The sequence below is a fragment of the Diadema antillarum genome, unplaced genomic scaffold, assembly GCF_040938485.1.
Source record: "Diadema antillarum isolate AM-2024a unplaced genomic scaffold, OU_Dant_1.0 seq00001893_RagTag, whole genome shotgun sequence".
Taxonomy (NCBI): domain Eukaryota; kingdom Metazoa; phylum Echinodermata; class Echinoidea; order Diadematoida; family Diadematidae; genus Diadema; species Diadema antillarum.
Genome location: NW_027272559.1, coordinates 346,139 through 362,549, shown reverse-complemented (window position 1 = coordinate 362,549; position 16,411 = coordinate 346,139). Strand labels below are relative to the sequence as shown.

Sequence of the window (16,411 nt, the reverse complement as noted above, 5' to 3'; positions counted from 1 at the left end):
GTGAAATCACCGCAGAGGGCGACAAATTGTGGATTCCAAACAGCTTTTCCGCAGTAAGGAGACAAATAATTCTCTTTGGTGGCCGATTCCAAAGAGATTTTTCTCCTCATACTCATGAAAAGCTCTTTGTTATGGTGGATTCAGTGTCGTCATCATCGAACAATCCGCTTTCACAACCTTGTCTGTGTTGGACTGTGTACAGACATAAATATGTATTCTCGTTTGAAATAGAAATCACAGTTTTGTTCTTTCTATATATTTGAATTAATTTGTTGTGAATCATCCAGATATTTCTTTTTTACCGAAAGGGGTAAATGCCATCATGATGAAGGATGGCATGTACACCGACTCGTGAAACATTGAATGTCAGTCCGGATGTCAATACAAATCACTCGCCTCTTGTGACGGCTTTTAATCAATCATTTCATTGTTATTTTTAAGTGTCAAGCACTCAAAACACATTTCACCAATTAAAAAGTATTTATGACCATTTGTGTTGAACAGCTGCAAGAATTAATGGGGATAACCCATTTCTGTTATTAAGGGGAATTTTGAAAAATCGATTGCATGAATTAATGGGGATAACCCATTTCTGTTACTAAGGGGCATTTGGAGAAATCGATATCTATTCACCAATGAAATCAGCTCATAAATGTATCATTTTTATTTACATCTATAACAGTGATATCAAAACACTTAACCCTTTGATACTGATATCTGTGTCGTTTGAATTGATATGAATTCATTTACTTTGGCTAGCAGAAAGCTAATTCGTTTACCTGAATAATCATGTTGTTTACTTGTTTGCTTCATCAAGATTGTATGATACAGTTATGATCACTTTATGCGAATATATGAAGAGTTTGTTCGCAAAAACCGATAAGTCCATATTTGCCAAATGGAGATATTTGCGATTAAAGGTAAAAAAGAAAGAAGAGAATTATAAGAAAATGTTTGGTTCTTTTGATGTTAACTTCAAAAATGTACCTTTATATGTAGTGAACAATATATCATTTAAAAGGTATTATTCTAATTGTACTTTATGACAGAGACAGTACTTCAAAATCTTAAAAAATGGACTTATCGGTTTTTGTGAACAAACTCTTCATATTTTTCATCTCGAACCAGTTCTGGGTAGAGGAGCAACTGTGCCACGAATTCACTGGTGATACTGGGCTAATTCAATCAGATTCAATCATGAATCTGATAGTTTGTATCAAGTCTGGGTTTCTTTTTCTTCTTCAGGACAAAATAGACATGGCGTGTGGCATAGTCGTTGTTTCCGTGAATTCAAAGAATAATGCACGCTGTATAGGGTTGGACGAAATAATATTCTCAGGTTTGGAAGTAAAAACAAGAACAAAACCTAAATAGAAACACCAGAGGTGTTAAAAAATGATTGCAGAAAAGGAATGAGAGAGGGAGAGAGAGAGAGAGAGAAAGAGAGAGAGAGAGAGAGAGAGGGAGGGAGAGAGGGAACTGGATATAAGGAAGAGAGGGGAGATAGCGGGAGATATAAGAAAGTAGAAGGGGGTCAGAAATTATAATGCGTTAAGAGAATTATAAATACAGAAAAAATATCATAAAGCTCAACTGTGATGGTCTGCTGAGAAGCTGTATCCATGACGCACTGTTTTGTTGTTGTTGTTTTTTTTACATCACTGCATGACATGCAATGTATTCCCACTATGCCATCGTCAGCACTTTAATACACCTGACCGTAAAATCCTGATAGAATAAACGCATTTTAGTCCTTTCTCATTCAATCTACTCAGCACATGTAATTTCTCCAGAACAGATGGTCACAAGGAACGCTATCATTCAGAAAATATCGTCATTTAGTATGACATCATCATCATCACCACCATCAACACCACCATCATCATCATCATCATAACCACCAACACCACCATCATCATTCATCTCCCTTATTATCATCATCATCATCATCATCATCATCGTCATCATCATCATCATCATCATCATCATCATAATTATTCATCTCTATCATATCCACCTCGGATCAGTCATAACTACCATCATCAATTATAATTTTGTTTTCATTTCCTCTTTGTGCAAAGTTATGCTTGTTTTGTTTGTCAGGTTCTCGGCCAGGGTGTTTGCTTGTTATCGCCGAAAATCTGTGTTTGGCGACTTTGATTTATTAATCTTTCGTGACGACTGTGATACTGTGATACTCAGACACAATCATAAGCATACTGAATAATAAATGTATTGATAAAGATAATGATCTGATCAATATAATAACTATGACCACCATCATCACTATCTCATCATCCTCATCACCATCGTATCACGTTCATCATCTCTATCTGCATGTCTTTCTCGATGACTACACTATCATCACGTGTTCGCATTCCAGCAAAACAAAGCAAAAACAAGAACAGCAGTACTATGAAATATGACATCACAAACACGTGTTTTGGGTGTATCCGTTTGGTCACGTTTACTTATAATTTAATGGATAACTTCTGTAGACATAATATCTTCATCATATATAATTCAAGAATACTTTCACAATTTTACAAATAAAACATGAAACACTCAATGATCAATTTCATTCTAACGCCTTGTGATTTAAATTGTCTAAGGTTGCTCAAAAAACCACTTAGATAGTTTGCTGAATAGAAGACAAAAGTACAAGCTCTGTTTAGGAATCAAGAATGACTTATACTGTACGTACCAACAGCTACATTCTGTGATGTTAATTCGTGGTGGAATTGTGGGAAATATCATCAAAGGTCAAGAGGTCATGGTTAAGAGGAGCACAAAGACAATGACGGAAATGTACATTTCTTGTGAAATCACGTCGCCTTGATATCTACTCGAAGAAATAACGTGTACGTCTGTTTTCAGACACTATTTCCTGTCCGTGTATACAAAGACGAAACAAACCATGATTCAGTCATGTGTGATAATCCATTATTATATAGCCATTCCTCATTACAATAAATTCCTCACGTAAATACAACCTTGATTTCATAACGCCATTTCCAGTGCCATCATAACTTAACATTACATTTGAACCAGTTGTCATGGTGACGAGAGACCTATCTATCAAACACTACACGGTACTACATATCGCATATTCCCTTCTCTACCCCGATTCCAGGAAATATGTTCAACAAACTATAGTCGTAAAGCAAGTATTTACATACCAGAGCAATCTATGTAGATGTATACAAAATTAATAAATAACACACCTTCTCTTTCATGTGTACTTCGATTGCACGAAATTAGAACAAAACTAAATAAATAGACAAAATTCAGGGGAAATGTGACTTACAAAATTACAGACAGTGACATTTGAAATATAAGCAATATAACCTTGTGATGGCACGTCAACAATAATTGCACATAACAAGAAGCAATGATGCACTATTGTATTTCTTTCTCATTTAGAGTGCTATTATAAATAAAGCGACCAAATGTCTTACTGTCAGTTATGACGTAGCAATATCATTAATCTTGCACACAGTCACGTGACCATCATGTATCTTCATTAACCGGTCATACGAAAGAAGACTGGTATAGAACTCATTGTACCTCTATATGCAGGAACTTTGGATCTACATCAAGTTGGGTGAGTGACATTTTTTTTTTCTGTGACATCACGTCTTATGATGAAAGGTGCATGGGAAGCTGCATTTACATAATAATATGGTCTTCTTTATCCAGGCTAGCCTCTTCAGTGTTACCACTGCTCCACCAGAGGGCCCTGCCATTCTTATTAACCTAGTGTTGCCAGGTACCCATTTATACACCTGGGTCGTGAGGGATATTGTTGGCAAAAACATTTCGTCCAAGGACGTGAGCACCGGGTTGGATTCGAACTCGGGTCCTTCGATTGAAAGCCAGGAGTCTTATCCACTATGCCACAGTGCCCCCAATGGTGCAGCATACTGATAATCAAGTGATCAGACCGTTTTTGCCCGAGCTAGCTGACCATTGCTTTAAATCGGGGCCAAGAAAACACATGTGTATCTGATTACGGAAACCCTCTTCATTTACTGAGACAGTACCAACCTTAGGCTTGTCTTCTGATAAAACATCTACTTAAATAATGTAAAACCCATTCATCACAAACAGAAGAAAAAAATGCTCAAAACTCGCTTGTCAAGTGACTTAACAGGTATAGTTTCTTTTCTTCATTTCTTTATTCATCTTTTTATTTTTCCCTCTAAACTTTAGACCTCCATCTAAGCCCCTCTCAATTCAATAATCATGACACCATTTCTTTAGGGAAGCTGAAACAAACAACAAAAGATAATGAGGTCAACAGTAATTGAGATTTGGCGTCTCTATACTCTTGAAAATTGGTCGTTGGATATCTACAACTTGGTTTCCTACGACCAATTTGTGGTTGAACAAAAGCTGATGATTTTACTTTGATAGACTCGATTGCCCAAATATTACGGGAAGTTTTAAATGTGGATTTAGTCACATTTTGAGATATGCCCAAAGGGTGGATCTTGTCCTGAGTTGGGAAGTAAAAATATACGGTTAGATTTAGAGTGTACCCGTTGTGAGTTCATGAACGTCTTGCTTATATGGGCTTCTGTAAACATGTTGGTTTTTTTTTGTTTGTTTTTAATCGGCTTGGTAAATGCACACACATATGGATTTATCTCAATTTCTAAACATCCTATGCTAATCCTGTAGATATAACCTCGTCTCTTGGCCAGCAAGAAATTGCATATTGCACACAGCACTAGACAACTTATAGCATCTTTCGCGTAATGATTAAAAAAGAAAGTAAAAATGGCAAACTATAAGCACACGATTGCATCTCTATATGACTTGCATAACCATACACACTGGTAACCAAAGAATTTCTATAACGTAACTGATATTATATATACACCCATTTCATTATGATTACTATGTATATTATACCAATCCATTTCAAAACCAAAACAATCGAAAAAAAAAAACCATACAGAGTCAGGTTTGTGGAAGAAACAACACCCAACATCGTGGTGTGACTATCAATAGGGTACATGTACAATTATTCATCACTACATAATCATTTCCAGTCTAAGTTGTTTTATGCCACGTTCGTAAAACATTGAGAACGAAAAAAAAATCAAAACAACTATAAATCAATTATACAGCGGTCTTGAGCAAAGGTCAAGGAAAATTCCCCTGTAAACCTGTGCTGAATCCAAAACACGCTCTCGGCAGCATAACAAGTGCTTTTAAATTTCCAGTCACATTAATTGGTACCCGTTTCACTATCTTCGCGCAGCCACTTTTAAGGGCACTATCTATATCAAGGACGCTTCGACTATGATCAGTACAACTGTTCATCAAACCTGTGCTAAAATAGAAACATGTGTCAAACATCATATTCGTGATACTCCGACAGAATTAAGGATAAAAAAATGCATCTAACTTGTGTACGAGATATCCATTTCCGTTTACCGTATAATGCAAATTCTTCACATGTGACCAGCCTACGTCGACGGATGATGTGTTTGATACATGCCGTGTTATTATGTGAAGTTTAATATACCTGTACAAAAAACTTATCTTGACAGAATAAAACAAGAATATTTTGTAAGATATTTTTCATTGTAAATAATCGTAGATTTCCTAACAAATATGGGTGATTCTTGTAAGCTACACAGATGGAAATGTTATCACTGCACGTATTTGGTTAGAGTGAACTAAATCATAAGCCTATTTCACATGAGGATTCATCAATATACTCCAATTCACAAATACGGTACATCGTGTTTATGTAGGTTCTGTCCTGAACCCATGAAGTACATAACCAGTGAATAAACACCAGACACAAAACTGATGCTCCATCATCTCTCGTCAGAAAAAAATCCTTTGCTGAGATTCAACCAGCATCACCTTTTGCAGACAAAAACCTCCATTTAATGATTCCACGCCCATGAAAATCCAATTAAGAGCAATTACAACCAAGTTTCAAGGATTTTCTGCTAAATTAGTCATAAAGCTGTTAATTATGAATGTATGGGTGTGTGTATGAGTACTTTGTGTGTGAATCTCATGGTACTCTTGAATGTGTGTTTGTGTGAGATTACGATTTCCATCCGCTTGTTGTTTGTCATTGAATATCCTTTTGAAAGCAAGTCTTTTCAAGAATGAAAAACGAGATATGTTTAGATATGATTAGCAACCTCTTGAAATCATAATGCTGTTACTAAATCAATAAAGTAAGAGTCACATTACTGTGTCACTATAACTTAAATCTTAGAATGAATGAAAAATTACTTTGTGAACGCGGTATCATCATTTCTTCAATCGTCAAGGTTTGACCATCTTATATGCACTTCTCTCTCACACCCCCCTCCATTTCCTTGTCTGACGTCACAATGATTTGAGCAGACGATATCCCCGTGGGCGGGAAAGACTATCGCCATGATCGCGGCAAAAATCATTAACAACGCGCGGCAGACGACGCATTTGTTGAGCGGCATTACACGCCACTTTTCTATATGCCATGCAGGTTTCTGACGCCATTCTCGTAAGATCCTTTATCATCATATTAAAATCATGGTCGAAACGAAGCGCAATGATATCCACTGTCGCGGTCAAACATGTTCCCACATAGTTTACACTTACAATGTATGTCTAGTCATTTTTAATGATTCTTCTCAATTTGTCAGTGGGTGAGCAAATATCGAAGTAAGCAAATGCATATTCACCTAAATGTCAAGACTGTGATTGGAATATCGACGTGATTAACTATATCGAACTATAATTGACGAATCATTTTTGCTATAGATACCATTACGGAGTTGCTGAAAAGTCCGTAAACCCGTACATTAAGACTGCAAAATATCTACCTAGAATAATGTTTGGCCATTGGTTCTATACTGATGAGTTTGGTTGACGAACGTGACGAAAGTGTAGTTTCACTCCCAAATGAAAGTAATTTGCATTTGTACTTTCTGATCTTTCTGCGTTTATCAAAGTTTGTCTTCCTTTCAGCTCATTGGGTGACAACGACCACAGCTGATCATGTGACATGTCATTATAAACCAATCATGGCCATCACACTATCAGACAAATTAGCATACATTTTGACACGACCGTTAGTTGTGATAGTGAGTATATTCATTTGTGACTGGATGTTGGCTTATGTTCGTGTATTTATATCATGTGTATGTGTGATGTGTGTGCGTGAGTGCTTGTTTGCGTGTATAATTTAATATTGTCTAACGTCCCCAATCAGTGGATGAGCACGCACGTCGGTAGGTTGGCGGAGAAATACTGGAGGAGTTTGGGGGAAGCTCCCGGGCAGTTGGTGACCTCGAGTTCCTCAAGCTGTTTCAACTGGGCCAAGCCAGATAGGCCGGATGCCGTCAGTAGAGGGCAGCCTACAAAAGACAGAATGACAGGTAAACGCAGAACTTTAAGAATACAACAAATTAAATCATACTGGAGGCGAGCACGCGACTCGTTTTATGCTGTTTGTCTGATCAAGGAGGTACTAGGCTCGCCTAATTCCTTCTTGGTCTGATGACGTAACTATAGACTATAAAATGCAACTTATGATCCATGAGCAGAGTTACGAAGATGAGAGATAGCATCAGTTAGAAATTGTACATTATATGTAAATAAGCCCGTGAGTACTCATAATTTCTTGCAAAAGTCAAAGTAACGTAAGACGTTAATTTCAAGTATATCCACTGTCACTTATTTGCATCCGTATATGATTATTATTCAGGGCACAAAGAGAATATAGACACAAGTTGGTAGATGAAACGGGATGCCAAAAATTGGTAGTATCGGCAGCACAATGCAGTTGTTCTTCCTTGGGGTCTCTTTTTTACAATATCAGCTGGATGCACTAACACAACTAGAAAGCAGCTGCGGAATGACACATCAATCAATAAAACAAATAAAACACGAATGAACAACATAAAGATTAACTTTCGAACAACTACATTATCTAACTACGCTATCAACGACTAAAACAGAGAAAAAAGAAGTAGCCATACCAGTTTGTCAAAAAAATCATCTAAAAGCGACTGAAGGAATCCTACAGAGATGCAAGCATTCTTGCAGTTTTAATATAAGATATTATATAATGAAGTAACCTAGACTACATCGTTTACTTTACGTAGGGATCAATATGAACGTAACAATATTGAAAATGATATTGAAAAAACAAAGCTTCACTGAAATGTAATAGATATTTCCCCCAAGGTGTTGTAGTAAAAAAGAAAGGAGAAGGATATAATGCCGCCGACATGATATTTGAGATGATATTATACAGACAGGACTTAATGGGATGTGGACGAAACATTGATTACTCGCCTTGGTATTCATGGAATTCGATCGATATTTGACGATGGATTATAATCAATGCTCTGGGCCAAATAATTTGGCTGTTCGGGGGCGAAAGGGGCTTGTCCTAAGAGCAGCCAAACAAGCCCCTCCCACCATTTTCTTTGCACGCTCACCTGCCACGGATAGCACCAAGAGACTCTTCATCCCGTACAGATGCTGTAGTCCGAAGTCCTGAACTTGGCAACACCAGCGAAGGTAGAGCGCCCTCAAACAACTCATGGTGGCGAGGAATCCAACACCGGTGTCCGTGATGCGAACGCATCTACAACGTACAAGCAAACAGAGACAAACAAAATAAACAAACAATTCTTTAATAAAGAAATGACAAATATTCTACACGCATTGCACTAAGATGCAAATGGAATATTTCAGCTGGATTCAATGACGGAAAGAGAAAGAAACAAAAATCAAATTTGAAACGGATTGCGATGAAAACGTCATTATTTCAAATACTCAGTAGTAAAGGTCAGGGGATGACACAGATACATCATACATTTCAAGGGAACACAAACTTGAAAACACACGAAAGAATGACAACTGTGGGCAGAAACGGTTCAGGCTTGGGAATAAAAGAGCTCTACACTGATTAGAACAGGAAAATTAGACATTTGTCTGAGATCTTATTTAGATAAGCCCAGCACAGCACGCCCCTAACAAAAAAGACCTGTGGTACTCCCTGTGGTACTTGTCGGTACCACACAATGTACCACACACTTGTAATGTTACCACAGGAACTGTGTGGTACTGTACCACAGGCTTGTAGGGTACTCCCTGTAGTACTTGTCAGTACCACACAATGTACCACATAAATAAATGTTACCACAGGAACTGTGTGGTACTGTTTTACAGGCTCATGTGGTACTCCCTGTGGTACTGGCTGGTACCACACAATGTACCACACAAATATATGTTAACACAGGAACTGTGTGGTACTGTGTCACAGGATCGTGTGGTACTCTGGGATGTACCACAGGGCAGTACCACAGGACATTACCACAGGAAAGTTCCACAGGACAGTACCACAAGACAGTATACACACAAATTGTCCTGTGGTATTTTGGGATGTATACCACACAACAGTACCACAGGACAGTACCACATGAATTGTCCTGTGGTATTTTGGGACGTACCACAGGAGAGTACAACAGGAATGTACCACAGGATAGTACCACAGGACAGTACCACACGACTTGTTCTGTGGTATTTTAGGACGTACCACAGGACAGTACCACAGGGCAGTTCCACAGGACAGTACCACAGGAAAGTACCACAGGATAGTACCACAGGACAGTACCACAGGAATTGTCCTGTGGTATTTTGGGACGTACCACAGGACAGTACCACAGGATAGTACCTCAGGACAGTACCTCACGACTTGTCCTGTGGTATTTTGGGACGTACCACAGGACAGTACCACAGGAAAGTACCACAGGACAGTACCACACGACTTGTCCTGTGGTATTTTTGGACGTACCACAGGGCAGTACCACAGGACAGTACCACAGGAAAGTACCACAGGACAGTACCACACGACTCGTCCTGTGGTATTTTGGGACGTACCACAGGACAGTACCACAGGGCAGTACCACAGGAAAGTACCACAGGGCAGTACCACAGGAAAGTACCACAGGATAGTACCACACGACTTGTCCTGTGGTATTTTGGGACATACCACAGGACAGTACCACAGGAATTGTCCTGTGGTATTTTGGGACATACCACAGGACAGTACCACAGGACAGTACCACAGGATATTACCACAGGACAGTACCTCACGACTTGTCCTGTGGTATTTTGGGACGTACCACAGGACAGTACCACAGGGCAGTACCACAGGACAATACCACAGGGCAGTACCACAGGACAGTACCACAGGAAAGTACCACAGGATAGTACCACAGGACAGTACCACACGACTTGTCCTGTGGTATTTTGGGACGTACCACAGGGCAGTACCACAGGACAGTACCACAGGATAGTACCATAGTACAGTACCACACGACTTGTCCTGTGGTATTTTGGGACGTACCACAGGATAGTACCACAGGACAGTACCACACGACTTGTCCTGTGGTATTTTGGGACGTACCACAGGACAGTACCACAGGGCAGTACCACAGGGCAGCACCACAGGACAATACCACAGGAAAGTACCACAGGATAGTACCACAGGACAGTACCACATGACTTGTCCTGTGGTATTTTGGGACGTACCACAGGACAGTACCACACGAATTGTCCTGTGGAATTTTGGGACGTACCACAGGACAGTATACGACAGGAATTCCTGTGGTAATTTTCGATGTATACCACAGGTGAGTACCACAGGAACTGTCCAAAATCCCACATTAAAATCATAATATGGTGCTCTTCCACACAGAAGTACCACACAGCAAATTAAAATTCGTAAGTACCACAGAAAAATGCTACAGGATATTTTTTTTTTCTTAACATTTATACCAGAGGACTATCACATCAGGAGAATATCAAACAGCAGTACCACACAGGAGTACCACACAGGAAAATTGTCAGGCAGAATCAACTGAAATTTATAACAAAAATACAAACAAAAAAGCACATATTAATATTCCTCAATTAATTGATAGATGAGTTATGCTGTGAATTATTATAATTGATTTGCCATTACTTATCCTGTCCTATGCTCCTACAGTATTACCTATTTAGTGAAAGTGCTGATGTAAAGCATGAGAAATTTCATAAGGACTTCTGTGGTACTCCTGTGGTACTCCTGTGGTACAAATTTTTACATAGCTCATGAATATTCATAAAAAGCACTCTAGATTTTAGAAAATACACAGTCAGTCCGCAGCGTGTGCGATAATGAGGCACGAACGACAATTTTATTCAGAATCACGTTTACGCAGTTTGTGCCCTTGAGACTGACGAGATTTCGCGATACTTTGCGAGAGTTTTTGCAGAGGTCGCAACAACAGCTTTCATAGCTTTCGCAGTGCATTGTTTTACCCAGGATGATTAGGTATGTTATAGAGCTGATTATGCTCATTAATTTGATACCTAATTTCCCTATTTTTGATGTCAATATAGTAGTCAATTTTAGCATCAAAGTAAACGATTATTTTGCCAATGTTCAAGAAGCTTTTAGATCATAGTTTGATGTTTTGCTAGTTCCTGACTGGTATTGAAAATAGATCTCCGTAATTTCTTCGATTTCACAATCGTGAAACTTGAGCGAGTATGATCAATTAAAAAACGAAGAGGGGCACCATTTTTAAGGTTGTGAATTTTCCTGTTGAAAACAAGGCAAATTATGTTTTCTTACTGGAAGTGGGGTAGTGAATGAACACGCGTGGAATGTGTTGTTGATACCCAGACAATGGTCGTGGACAATGGCCAGGATTGGAATGTTTCATGAGGAATTCCACTATCGCAGCTAGTCTTTGTTCATTCTGAAATGTGGTGTGTGCAAGCACATGGAAACATGTGCTTACTTCTTTCATGTGCATGCATTTCACCCTGTGTCAAGAATTCAGACTAGCAGTGCTCGGGGCAATACACATGAATAATTGATTAAGCATTCATGTGCCTGGCAGCAGAGCTCGGGACAGGTGGCAGCCAGGTCCATTGTTCAGGGTCATTGTAAGTGCACACTCACATACACATCATTGGTTCCTGTGTAAAGTTCAAGTTTTGTACAGAGAGTGAAAATTCGATCACAATCTGGAACCTAACATTTAAAACTCACAGCATTGAGTCAGCAGCCAATGGATACTACGCAATGCGATACGCCGCGTCTTGCGACAGATTTCGACCAATCACAGACCCGGAATTCCGGTGCGAATGCGAGGATAATCTTTTTAAACTCGACGCTAGACATGTCTCTGAATTTTGCTAGTTCCTGACCCGTATTGAAATGAAGATGGGAAAACGTGCCCTTATTGTGATACTATATACCTTAGCGGACATAGTCTTCACCATATTTTAGAGGGGCATGAAAGATTTCAGGTAAATTTTTTGGCGTCAAACGTGAAGGAATATTTTTGAATACAATACCGAACTTCGAGAGGGATTTTGATATTCTTTATTCTTCTTTTCCGTTTATTTTGATCATGAGCATATTTGCTTATGTTTTCTCTTTAAGTCGATACTAAAAGTGTCGAAAACTGACTAGAAATACTCGTTCTACACGGATTTGTTCATGACCATGTATCTGCTCATTACGTATGCAAGCACCGCTCAGCCGTGCATACGACTTGAATAAATACGTGCGTTTTCGCTCACGCTGCGGACTGACTGTACATATACGACTTAAAAAGTCAAAGTATTAATGATGGAACTTACTTTGAACTTTATGAAAGATTGTCTAATTATGTTATGTTATTCCCAATATCATAGATATTGTTATGAAAGTGTAATTTCATATCTTGATAATAAAGTATAATCGAGTTAGTAACCATGCCTTAATGCTTTACGGATAGACGGCCATATATATATGTACTGAGAGGGTCGATGGCTACCTAGGAATAGAATATGACTATATAGATCTATTATAGGACTAGCTAGCTAGATTGGCACTTGGCCATTAGACTCTCGTTTGAGGTTATATGTTAGGAGTAGGACAGGTTATTAAGTAGGGCCATGTTTGTCCTAAAATCCATCACTCACCTATCAGAAATATTCCTTGAAATGTGGCTAAAAGTCTCCCAGATTTTTTTTTTCGATCTATCCTGTGTGGTACTCTCCTGTGGTACCATGGAAATGCTGTGTGGCACTGCCCTGTGGTAATGCTGTGTGGTAATGATCGACCTGTGGTACTGTCCTGTGGTACTGTCCCAAAATACCACAGGACAGTTCCTGTGGTACTGTTCTGTGGTACTAGTCCTGTGGTACTGCCCTGTGGTACGTCCCAAAATACCACAGGAATTCCTGTGGTACTGCCATGTGGTACGTCCCAAAATACCACAGGAATTCCTGTGGTACTGTCCTGTGGTACTGTTCTGTGGTACCGGTCCTGTGGTACTTTCCTGTGGTACTGCCCTGTGGTACGTCCCAAAATACCACAGGAATTCCTGTGGTACTGTCCTGTGGTATGTCCCAAAATACCACAGGACAATTCCTGTGGTACTGTCCTGTGGTACTGTCCTGTGGTACTTTCCTGTGGTACTGTCCTGTGGTACCGTCCTGTGGTAATTACCACAGGAGTACCACAGGACTTTTTCGTAAGGGGCGCACTTGCTTCGGTCTGTGGCATGCTCCCCACGGCCTGTAAGCTTGACTACGGTACTCGTTCTTCAATGTGTTTGCATGAGGTAAGCATTATCGATAGTTTTATGCAAGTCAGACTGGCGTTATCACTTTACGATACCAAAAGTTGTCATTTTTACTTTATCCAAAGTTATGCATCCAAATTGTCACAACTTTGCGGATCGAATTCCAAGGAATGTGCACGAGTATAGGTCCTATACTAATCGCCCTCGCCATGTCTTGGTGTGTTGCTTGTTGAACAGCAACGCTTCTCGACGTGGGTAATGATAAACACGATCATGCTGTTATCATTATAGTGCACAAAACATAGCTTGCATTTACTGAATTCAAGGGAAGCAGAACTCGGATGGGTTTATCTCACAATCGGCTCTTTGGCACACGAGATGACCATCGGTTTCTTGACAATTACCATGGCAACGACATCACTTGCTTTATCAGTAAAAAAACAGATCAATTAAGATTGCGTTTAAATGCCAGCGCATGTAATACCGATGGCGGTTGTGAGTTCGACTTAATGAAAAGCATGACGATGCTTGGACAACGGCACCACTATTCTTTCGCATCTAAGAAATGCAGAAATGCTCATAAACTTGAACGTGACACAGCAGGTTCCAAGACAGATATTGAAGCTACTAATTAGTCCAAAGAGAAGAGGAGATATGGTTTAAATTTTAGTTGTCGCAGAAAGGGTGTGGGCTGAAAACAACAACAACTAACAACAACAACAACAACAACAACAACAACAACAACAACAACAACAACAACATGAATTTGACGGAAGGGTGCACTGCAACGTTGAGTTACGGACAGAGTTCCATTGGCTAACACTGTCTCGATTCAGCCGAAAGACAATATAGGTCACAACGGAAGGATGCGGGAGATAACAACCAAATTTCCATAACAAAGTAACTATACTCATGATAAACATAAACGTTTACAAATTGTGCATGTGGCATTGTGATATTTGTGGAGTCTGTATGGTACTATGTACGTTATTATGTTTGCTTTATAGCTATATAGCTTTATAACAACGGATACATCAACGTCCAAAGACAGTCTAATTAGAGTCTATAATCAATGTATCGTTCTAGAATGTAAAAAAAAGGTTATTATGAAAGAATATAATGAGTGATTGATAGAAAAGAACCGGTAATAACATGACTATGAACACGTCATGGTCCATAGATTTAACATCAACGTCCATTGGGTTTGTAGCAGGGCTGTCAATAAATCGCATGACTGTGATTTATTTTGTATGCTTAAATTTCCTAGTCTTATTGCTTGACACAATGTTGTGCATATCAGTTTTTCACTTTATTAACCCTTCCTATTCTCCAAAAGAAACTCCATTGTATCATTTTGTATTTTCAAAATGTTAAATAAAAAAAAAAATCACATTCTCACTTGTCCTTTGAGACACTGTAAGAACTGAAAAGTTAGATTTGTTGAAGAAGGAAGCATCTCCTTGTACATGAGCACTTTGTGGCTAAAGAGAAAATGAAGAAAAGCAGGTGAAAAAAGAAGAAGATAATCATCATGGTTGCATTACCCATGCAGTAGGAATAATGCACACGGTACCATACATGTACATAATTTTTATAACCTTTATTGTTTAGGTGAAATTGCTCGAATTCACTCCGATCTGCTTCCTTAATGCAGATGTCTTTCTGCAAAAGAACAAACCAAACCAGCTATTTTCCTTTCTAGCGTAAATTGCAGCCACATATAGGGAGGATAGCATCATCGCGATTCTTGAGATGGAACTCATCAACCCAAACAAAACCGCTGGATGTCCAAACCCTTGAACATGGCCCACGCATTCTAGTGCACAAAATTGATAAGTAGGACAAACGTTAAAAGCATGCATCCATGCTGGGAGGCTGAAAGCGAGTAAACGTGAGTTTTTATTCCCCCTCTCGCGCTACAAATCTCTGCCTGGCTGCATCCCTTAAATGTCACAAGTTCACCGTGTTCCACCGATCGAGGGCTTTCGACAAAAGTGCGCCGACGCATGTCCGCGTTGAGCAGCCTGAGATAGATTTTCATGCCCAGGGGTATCGATCGTAATGCATGGTTGCTCGGATACAGCAATATCGACGAATTAAATGAATGAAGGAAGAATGGAGAATTGTGAGTGTGTTCGCCGTGTGTGTGTGTGTGTGTGTGTGTGTGTGTGTGTGTGTGTGTGTGTGTGTGTGTGTGTGTGTGGAGGGGGGGGGGGCGGCATGTGTTGTTTTGAAAATGATTTCTATAGGCCAACTCCTATCAAGTGATTTTGAATTCAATGCTGCGTATCATATAGGATAGATGCAAGTGTGGCGTCTTTTTCGAGAAAAAGTTACCTGCTGGTTTTCAACGATAAATACTTCTTAAAGGTTAATGACGCACCAATCTATTTGTGACGGGGGGACTTCATGCTTATTCTCTTCTTCCCCTGTGATGTGAATGTTAATAATACACACATTATACTTTCACTTTTTTTCGATAAATCCATTATTCATCCAAGTTACTGTGATTCATTTACCGTATACTTTGAATATCAAGAACAAAACGAAACAGAAATGACCGGATAGGTCCTTTTAGCCATCGCCTGGTGACGCCTTTTGCTTTCATTAAAGAAAAAAGGGACATCTAAATTCACTACGTCGGCTTGAAATGTGCTTGCTGCCAGCCATGAACAAACAAAACACACAGACGCACAACCACGGTGTCATAGATCTACACCTGATTATGTATGTAAAGTTACCTGTTAGCTGTATAATTTTATACACAAGAGTGAGTACCGAGTTCATTGAGGTAAACCACTCACAACGTG

General features: G+C 39.3%; 1 protein-coding gene across 1 annotated transcript in view; it reads right to left on the bottom strand.

Moving 5' to 3' along the window:
- Positions 1-7,130: 7,130 nt before the first annotated feature.
- LOC139713003 (uncharacterized) overlaps positions 7,131-16,411 on the bottom strand; it is a 36,514-nt gene continuing 27,233 nt past the window's right edge. The window contains exons 2-3 of the mRNA XM_071624782.1: positions 8,466-8,614; positions 7,131-7,376 (exon numbers count right to left, since the gene is read on the bottom strand). Of these exons, the coding sequence (XP_071480883.1) occupies positions 7,228-7,376; positions 8,466-8,614 (298 nt within the window). The 3' untranslated portion in view covers positions 7,131-7,227. The remainder of the gene's footprint in view (positions 7,377-8,465; positions 8,615-16,411) is intronic.